Genomic DNA, 9,297 nt, shown 5'->3' on the forward strand with positions numbered 1-9,297 from the left:
GTCGGTCCCGCGCAATCCGTTCGGACCCTGACAAACTACACCCGTTAGCCTTTGCGTGGGCGCTGCAGGGTAACCGGTCCGAGCTTCCGCTTCCACTGAATCACGTATCGCGAGAAGAACAATCCATAGGCTAAACTAACAGAGCAAAGTTTTCCATGAAATTCAAACAAAACTCTGTCATTATTTCATTGAATGATTGATTAGACGGTTTATCAGTTATAAAAAAGCAAAAAGGGCAGCTTCAGAAACTATTTTAAAATTATCAAAAAAATTATAAGTGAAGCTCAGCGAGACTGTCACGCCGGTTCGAACAAAGCTCTGCCGTTGGAGCCCGAGCAACAGAGCGAGAAAGGGACAGGGAAGAAGGAGAGGACGCCTAGCGTGCCTCGCACCCATCTGTGCGCCTCTGACCTCCTTCTGCATGACTGCGGGTACCGGGCAGCAGCTCTGAGCGCCGGCCGGACCGGTCGCCGCGACCCAAAACTGTCTCAGCGAGTCGGCCACCGCGCCATCCGTCAGCGCCGCGGTGACATTGGTGGCGCAGCCGCGGCTCACGGCCGCGCCGCGCCGCACACAAATGTGGCGCACAGTGGACGTTGCCACAGGGAAGGAGCGGCCGGGGAGGCGGATCCCAGCGGTAAATTCCGCCGGACGGATGTGCAGTCCATTCGGGAAGCGGACACGACCTAGAGAGGCTGCGGCAGGCGAGAGAACACATTCACTGACCACGAGGTGGCGATGAACAAGAAACAGCACAGAGGTAGCATATCAATCACAGTAACGTCATGGAGCTACAACTGCTGCGAACACCACGATGACCTCATAACGATATTGGTAAGAAGCGTCGCCAACATTCATTTCCCACACATTTATCTTTCAGGAAAACTCTTAGCAGCCAAGGAAATAATTATATGCGTTTAAAGGTAAATCGAGCTAAAAAACGGAGCTCTTTTATCACTTTGGGCCGACGGTAAGTGTGGTTTATCTACGCACCTATATTTCCTGGCGCCACATACGCAGCAAGGTTGTCTGTGATCGATCTGGGTTCACTGGCTCGGGTCGCCTCAGTTGCTCGCGGGTCAAGAACGCGCCGTGATTGGGTTATCCTCCTGGGACCGGCGGCCCTGCGTGGCGGTAAGAGCGGGTTGAAGGCTGGACGGCCCGGCGGGGGCGGAGCGGTGACTCGGGCGGGATAGGACGGGTGAAGGCCCATCCCTGGGAGCCCGGGAGCGAGGAAAAAGACGGACCCGGGGGAGGGGGAGCGTCGTGTGGCGCTGAGGCGGTGGTGTGTGTGTGTGTGGGGGGGGGGGGCACCGCTGGAGAGGTCACTTACCCCCGGGTTAGCGCCAGGGTCACTGTCCGGGTCACTGACCGGCGGGGTCGTCCTTGGCCGTCCGAGGGCGACACGAAACGGGCGGACACGGCTCAGGAACGAGGAACTGAAGGAAGCCACAGCGTCGGTCAGACGGGCGGGGCTGGTGTATTTAATGGTGCACGATTAGTTGAGAAATGGGAAGAATAAATAATGAGAGTTGGGTGGATGTGGCTGGAATTTCATAGGTACTCAACTTAATGAGGGAGCAGGCAAAAACAAGACACGCTCACCCACTGTAGCTAAAATCCTCCAAACACTTTGAAGTGTAGTCCGCATTTACACAAAAAATAGCTACCACAATACGATCAGTCCCCGGTCGGTGACGCACGAGGAGTGCCACGGCCGACACACGGGTAACAAGTAGACCCCCACCGCGGCCCGATCGCTGCCACCCTCCGTCATCTGAGCGTCACTCACCCATTTGGCGATGGGACAGCCCTGTTCGGTCTTCCCCTCGTGGCCCGTGTATCTGACCGTCTCCAGGCGCACCTGCGCAGCACATAGAACACGAGAGTCACCGATAGCAGAGTATGTACCACCATAAGGAGTAGTCATGACACCACACCGAGCTGATAAGATGAAACGTATGTTGAAAACACTCTTCTCGCTACCAGGTGTATAATTCAACAGACAAAGTCGCGACTAAAAACGGGCTACTTTGGTGCCAAAAACTGTAACGAACTATCCTCAAAGCATGACTCGATCGGCGTCCTATTGAGCCGGAGTTATGAATGCACACGCCGGACGCCGTTAGACAACGTCGTACCTGTTCCGTGGTAAAGTCAGTCTGACCGGCTACCCTACCTGTTCCATGGTCATTCAGTATGTTGCCTACCTGTTCCGTGGTGAAGTCAGTCTGTTCGGCCAGCTGACGTCTCAGCTCCTCTAGGGTGGCGGCCGAGCCAAGACGGCAGTACACCGGGCCCACGTCCACCTCTGAGGGTAGAGAGGGGCGTACACAGATCTGAACAGTGTGAGGGTACCGCCGAGCCGACAGTACACTGGGCCCACGTCCACCTCTGAGGAACAGCGTGATCAGGTGACGGAACAACACAAGTGCGGCTGATGCTAACGATGAGCGAACGGCAGGTATCGGGAACAGGAGACAGATCAGCTCAGTCCTTCATAAATACATATATGTAGGTACCCGAAAGGGGGCAATATTGCATAAGTCTTAGCAGATGCTTGGTCATTGCATCTTTTTTTTCACATAAATCATCATAAACTTAACGATTCCGTACCGTTTTTGACGTCGCAGTCGCAGCTGACGATCTCCCTATGTGGCGGCGGACAGACTGACGGACCGTCGCCGTCTCCGTCCGGACCGCCTGCCGCCGGCTCTCCCGTCAGCTCTGCCCGCTCAGGGTCCGTCCCGGCCTCTGCCCGCCCACTGTCCGCCCCGGCCTCAGTCTTCAGCGGCGGGTCACAGCCCGGGGGCTTCTCCTTCAGGGCGGACCCGATCTTCAGCTCCCCACCCTCCACCTTCAGCAGCTGGGGCTTACCCGAGGGGCTGACGCGGCCCACTGGCCCACCGAGACGCAAGGCTGACTCCGTGGGGTCGGTGGTCGCTCTCCCATGGCCTCGCTGTTCGATACCAGAGGTTGTGTCGGGGACAGACGGGCGTCCGGACAGACTCCGACCCCGGCTCTTGTCGAGGTCGGCTCCGGAGCCGCCGGCGCCGTCAGGGCCGAGAGGTGTTGGTTCGCCCCGGCCGTCAGATCCCCCAGTTGGCAGTCCGCCGACGGGACCCCTCCACAGCCAGTCCAGAGCAGTTCCGTTGTCACTGGCCGACACCGGTCCAGGCGCCGCTGTGCGACTGGAGGACGGATGAGTTTGAGAGTGACCATTGGATGTATGGCCAGCTTGTGCATTGATTCTGGCAGTGAAGAGCTTGGAGGTAGTGTTAGCTATCGCAGGGACCCCTTGGCCATGTGATGCAATAGACGTAGAGCTCGGCAATCTCCAGGCAGCGTTACCGGAGCCGGACTGAGAGCTTGGTGCACGTCCCCAAATGCCGTACAGCCCACGGTCGAAACTGGGGCCAGACGGTTGGTTCAACGGCACCAGATTGGCCACACTCGAGATAGCTGCTTCCTGCAGACTGCTGTACACCACGCCGCCGTTTCTGATGGACGGAACACGTTTTGTACTTCCTGGTGAGCTCTGAACGGACATTTGATGGCTCACACTTCTTGTACTGTTGACGACATATTGATGATGTGTCAAACTACCCAATGTTTTGCAACCAGTTTCAGCCAGGTGACTAGGCATATCTCCAAATGTCGCAGTGCCCTGTGTCGCTGCTCGCGACAATGGGCCATTCTGAAGACCACTATAATAGACACCCGTCCATTGGCCCGGCGAGCCGTTTGAATAAGCACCAGCTGAGGACGCACATATTCCACTCAGAGAGGGGCGAGGTGGCTGAGAGTGACCCGGCTCTCCCCCGGTACGGGGCTCGTAAGACGCAGACTCCGCTGGGTGGCCCGTTCCTCGCTGAGCTGGGAAGAGCGGAGGGTTATCCGCCGCACTTCTCCCCGGCCCGGCAGCAGAGGACAGCGGCCGGTCGGTCCCCGAGTACCACCGCGTTCTGTGGGTGTCCGCGGGTACCGTCCAGGCGGGGTACTCGGCCGACCAGCGGCGGTCACTGTCGGTACCCGGGGCGGCGGGGCGGACTGGGGCGGTGGGAGCACACGGCGGGGTCACACCGTCTGGTGGTGCTGAGAGCGGACTGTGCTGAGGGCCCGGCGGCCGCCACTGCTGCCACTGCTGCTGCTGCTGCTGCTGCTGCTGCTGATAGTAATGCTGCTGCTGCTGTGGTCTATAGTAGGAGTGTTCCTGCAGTTCCCAGCGGTACCCCGACGAGGTCCTATCGCCATGGCTCGGCAGATACAGCTGCGGACCCGGCTGTGGACCCGGCAGCGATCTCCACTGGGATCCCGCCGGCTGCTGTCTGGGACCGTATCCCTGACCGGGCGCGGGCGGCGCTCCGACCCCGGTCCGCTGCCGGTCCGCCCAGCTCCCTGTGCCGGCTGGCGGTGGCTGCAGCGACTGTCTCCAGCCGGTAGATACGCTCTGAGGCTGAGCGGCGGACGGGGGAGCGGCGCTCAGGGGCGCGGACCACGCCGGGACGGACGGGGGAGGGCGGCTCCCCTCCGACAGCTGACACCCCGCAGACACAAACATCTGAAACCAGAACACAATCCGCGCCTGTTAGTCCAAAACTCAAATTTCAAAACGAGAACAACGAGTCTCGACGGTTCGACACGCAACCCATCAAAATTCAAATAACTGACTAATGACCAGGTCAAATATCATTCACCATGTTAGAGCTCAGATCACAAGATGATAAGGTCGATGCGATGCCAAGTCACCAACATCTGTGAAAGTTAGCGTACGCCTTCACAATCTTCCACAAACTTAACACCAGGCGGTAACAGCGACACACTCCAAGACATCACGTGTCCACAATCCTACAAAAAAAAAATCTTAAGAAATGCAGCGAGTACAACTAAGCAATAATGCACTTGCCAACCAAGGCAATAACCAAACTTCTGCCACGATTCCCACTTAACTAGCGTGCAGTGTATTACCGGGAAAATCCGCGTGAAACACGGTAAGTAAACAAACCCTTTGGTATCCCTGTTAAAAAGTTGTGCGATGCAGGCATTGGACAACTTCTGCCCTGTGTCGAGTCTCCATGTCGTCCGCGCAGTGGATGAGGGCTGCTGTTCGCCGAATTCTACTTAAGCGTAAATCTTTTGACGTTTTTGAGTAAAATGATTGGCTCGCCGCACAAGAGAGATGGAGAGGGGAGAAAGATAGAGAGATAGATAGAGAGAGAGTAAGAGCGAGAGCGAGAGCGAGAGCGAGAGCGAGAGCGAGAGCGAGAGCGAGAGAGAGAGAGAGAGAGAGAGAGAGAGAGAGAGAGAGAGAGAGAGAGGGAGAGAGAGAGAGAGAGAGAGAGAGAGAGAGAGAGAGAGAGAGAGAGAGAGAGAGAGAGAGATCTTGCACAACTTTCGTCGGTGACCGATTCCTCTAACCACACCACGAGCGTCCCTTATTACCATTCCGGCCGTTTCCACACTGGAGACACTGTACGGACCCTTTGACCCGTCTCGACCTCGGCCGTCAGCCCGCGGAGGTCAACTTCTGCCATCAGCACGGCAGGCCGCCGGCCAATGTCTCATATCGGGCCGGGCCGCGGTGTAATGTCGCGAGTTCGCGACATTGCCGCCCGGGGCACGGCCGGAGGAGGTCTTTCCATAAGGATCACGGAACTGCACGTGTGGTCTGTATTCGCAATGGCACATTGATCCGCTCGATGCGGTTGAAGTATCCAAACAGCTCTTGGTAGCTCGCGTTTTGGCGTAGCACTGGCCTTGCCTCAGCAAATTTACAACCATGAACAGCTATCGAGGCACGATCTACGACTGCCGATCCGAAAAAAAAGGAACAAAGTAGAGCAATTTATCGGGGACGAATGACGATGCATCAGCCCCATAGTGCATATCAATTATCAACTAAGCCCTGCCCAACTCAGCCATTTAATAGCTCAGCCGACAGCCTTCTTTTTGACTTTACTTGTCTGTCTGCTAGTCACACCGTCGACAAAACCACACTGGGACGAACATACGCACGAGTGAAATACCACGTAACCGCATCTGCGACCGTTTTCCCGCCGTCCGTTTCCACTCACCTTTGCCTGCGTCTCTCAGTCGGATGGCGGGGGTGCGCCGCGGGTCCGGCGGGCGGCAGACCCGTGTCCCGTCACTGCAGGCAGAGACGGGGGTTACCGTACCGCCGGCCTCACCGAACGGGGGGCGACCGACGACCGTCACTGTGGGTCAGTAACCCCACCGCACTCGGCAGTCTCTGACAGTCTCCACACCGACAGACTGACCTATCCGGCGGCCAGTGACGGAAAACACAGGTGATTACGGTACGAGGCAGTCGGTCTGTCACTGAGATAGGATACACGGGGGAGATCCAGGTCGGCTATGACCCAGCGGCTTCACAGCGTGCCGGTCATAAACAGACTGATATGACCCAAACCCGGCGCCCTAGCACCACCCGGCAGACTGAGGGAGGAGCACCCTTCACACAGGAGCCACGGCGGCGGAGGAAGGCGGGGAAGGGGAGGGGCTGGCGGGAGGGTGAGGGGAGGGACAGGGGCGGGCCCGCACGGTAGCAGAACAGCAGCCGGCCGGCAGCAGCGGCGGTCAGCTGGCCGTCACGGGGCGTCATGTCACGTGACCACCGGACCGTGAGCGAGGGCCCGCCGGCACAGAGCACCCGCCCAGGGTGAAACGGTGGCGAGACGAGAACAGACATGGGCGGAAAAAGGAGGAAGCAGAGGTAATGGACGGGAAAAAATCGCCAAAACACGGGCAGGATAATGATCTGAATGGGCGGCGTTCAAAGGTTGTCCTAGTGAGTTTATGAAGGACGATCAAATATCGGGTAATAAGACCCAAACGTCACCAACCATCTGTGAAATATTGTATTGACAACGGTATACCGCTACAGCAGCGTCTTTTTGGATACCACAACAAGAGTAAACAGAAGCTTTTCGGACTTAGAGCAAGCAACAAAGCACCTTAGGTTCACAACAAAGCTGAATACAATATAGCAAAGAAACCAACACAAAAGGACGAAGGGCAGCTGGAACATATTGGTTCGACTAAGCTCGGTGAATCGGCGGTCATATCAGGCACTGAGATAGGCGCAGGAAAACCAGACATTACGCTAATGCGTCGGTTACGCTGGATAAGATGAGCTGTAATCCTAAGTTTAACAGCGTTGATGTGATATTTCTTATCAAGATACAATGATAAGCTGAAGTACGACTCTAACGCGTTGCTGTCAAAAATAATCACAATATGACCGACCACCATATTGGTGGTCGTCAAGCATATAAGGTGACAATCAGCAATCGGCCCGTGGTGAAACTGATATAATCCATACAGACTGGTCATGTTTTCCTGTACGCTTCATGTAAGCAGCACGCGATGCAGCCGTTACAATGGCGCCAGCTGTCGTAAAAATGTCACGGAATGCTGCTGAGGCACCTAGCGGTTGAGGCCGCTTCAAGTGACTAGCAGAGAATGTTCGTATTCCGGCGGATGACATGCTTCCTAGCAGACACCCACAATCAGATCTCTGGGACATTTCGTATGTATGGCCTTCAAACATTTCATTTTTATAATACCGTAAGGTTGTTATTCTTATACGGTAAGGCCCACGCTGAGCAGAGCTTGATAAACAGACTCCGTCATGCGGCCTTCGTAATTGAAATAATTAGGATGTGTACTTCAGTGTACCAATCAAAGCCAACCAACTCGTCCGATGCATTGACTTCAATGGCTGCGGCCGCTCCCATCAACTGCAGAAAATCCCCAAGAACAAGCACCAGAGACTGGAGTGGTGACTTGATTTAAACCCAGGCTGAGCTGCCATACATCAGGTTTTTGGCTTAAATGTAGGCTGATAAATCAGCAAATCAAAACATGTCCATTCATGTAGGCTGGTAAATCAGCAAATCAGAACATTAAACAAAAATTAGCTCGAATGTTTGAATGTACGGATTGACAGAGCCGGAGCCCACGCTAAGCAGAGCTTGTTGCGTAGAGAACCCGACCCCTACCGTCCTATCGCGCAATTCCGGGTAACAGGAGAATTAAGATGCCAAAGTTTAACGTGCCCTTCAAAGCCGGACACGGCCTGTCCCACTCAACTGACTTCAACTGGCTGCGGCTGCTCTCACGAACTGCAGACCATCCCCGTCAGGAGTCTCAAATATCGAGCGTCGGGGCGACTCGAACCCGGGTTCTCACTACCGAACCCGGGCTCTCACTACCGGGAGTCCAGCGCTCTACCGACTGACCAACGGGACGGGCAAACATGTCCATTCAATCGGTTTGCAGCATGAAGAGGCGATTGACAGCCAGAACTGACTTATCGGCAATGGACCCAGGACCCAGCACGCAGGAGTCAGGACTGTGTTGCCTACCTATCTTTAAGAATCTCCTGAGTCTTACCATCCGCTACCATCCTATTCGATACCTGTGATCAAGATTGAGGATGCCAGTGGGGTGGTCACAGCTGTGGATCTGTGACATACGAGCTTGGCTTAGCGGGCAGCCAAGTCTGGTTGTTGCAAACCACCTGACAATTGACATTGAACCAATGTGAGATGTATGCAAAATGGGGATTTCCCATTGTGGATATACTGATACAAGGTGAGGATTTCAATTTGACGTGGTTCAGATTTCTCATGAAGTGATGGGTTACTGTGAAGAAACCCTGTTATGGGCATGACTGTCCAATAAAATAATGTATTTGAGACAATAGGGTTATGTTGCAGCTGGAGAAATGGCCCGTTTCCAATCTGCAGCAGTTCAGACTTCAGATTTGGGTTTACTCGGTCTGCGATCATATTTCCCATCGGCCATCCGTTCCAATTCAAATGTCAGTAACATCTGCATGTCAAATTAAGCATTTTTAACAATTGCATGAAGTCATTACAGTTAATTCAAATTTGAATCATCAATTAGCTTAGAATTGAGATTCAGATGTGCAAAGTGAAAAGCAATGTCAATGTGAATGAAAGCAGCTCATATGAGCAGTGAGCACAGCCCACAGGGTTCCGGGGTCAGGAGCGTTCAACTTTCAAGCATATATGGCCTTGGTTCAAACAGGAGAGATAATTATTGACAAAAGAAACTGTGTATTTTTGTTTCCTACTTACTACAAGCTCTTGAATACCTACACAATAATTCCCCAATACACTAATAAAACTCCGCAATCTCTCCAACACTTGAACTTGTTTACCGACCCGCCCCCTACTGCTACACGCTGCTCATGCTACAGCAAGGCAGGGAGCCACGTGTGTTTGGCATGCGAGAAATGTTGATATTCGA

General features: G+C 54.6%; 1 protein-coding gene and 1 long non-coding RNA gene across 2 annotated transcripts in view; both read right to left on the bottom strand.

Moving 5' to 3' along the window:
- The window catches only part of LOC122375271 (DNA N6-methyl adenine demethylase-like), a 28,420-nt gene extending 25,174 nt beyond the window's left edge, over positions 1–3,246 (bottom strand). Inside the window, exons 1-4 of the mRNA XM_043354556.1 lie at positions 3,168–3,246; positions 2,617–2,898; positions 2,211–2,311; positions 1,793–1,864 (exon numbers count right to left, since the gene is read on the bottom strand). Coding sequence (XP_043210491.1) covers positions 1,793–1,864; positions 2,211–2,311; positions 2,617–2,898; positions 3,168–3,246 — 534 coding nt within the window. The remainder of the gene's footprint in view (positions 1–1,792; positions 1,865–2,210; positions 2,312–2,616; positions 2,899–3,167) is intronic.
- Positions 3,247–4,489: 1,243 nt separating this feature from the next.
- Positions 4,490–9,210, bottom strand: LOC122375274. The gene is made up of 3 exons (XR_006255372.1): positions 9,147–9,210; positions 6,075–6,148; positions 4,490–4,561 (listed from the first exon to the last, which is right to left on the bottom strand). It is a non-coding gene; the product is annotated as an uncharacterized LOC122375274 (long non-coding RNA).
- Between the last annotated feature and the right edge of the window lie 87 nt (positions 9,211–9,297).

This window comes from Amphibalanus amphitrite, unplaced genomic scaffold (genome assembly GCF_019059575.1).
Source record: "Amphibalanus amphitrite isolate SeventyFive unplaced genomic scaffold, NRLGWU_Aamphi_draft 001807F_arrow, whole genome shotgun sequence".
NCBI classification, from domain to species: domain Eukaryota; kingdom Metazoa; phylum Arthropoda; class Thecostraca; order Balanomorpha; family Balanidae; genus Amphibalanus; species Amphibalanus amphitrite.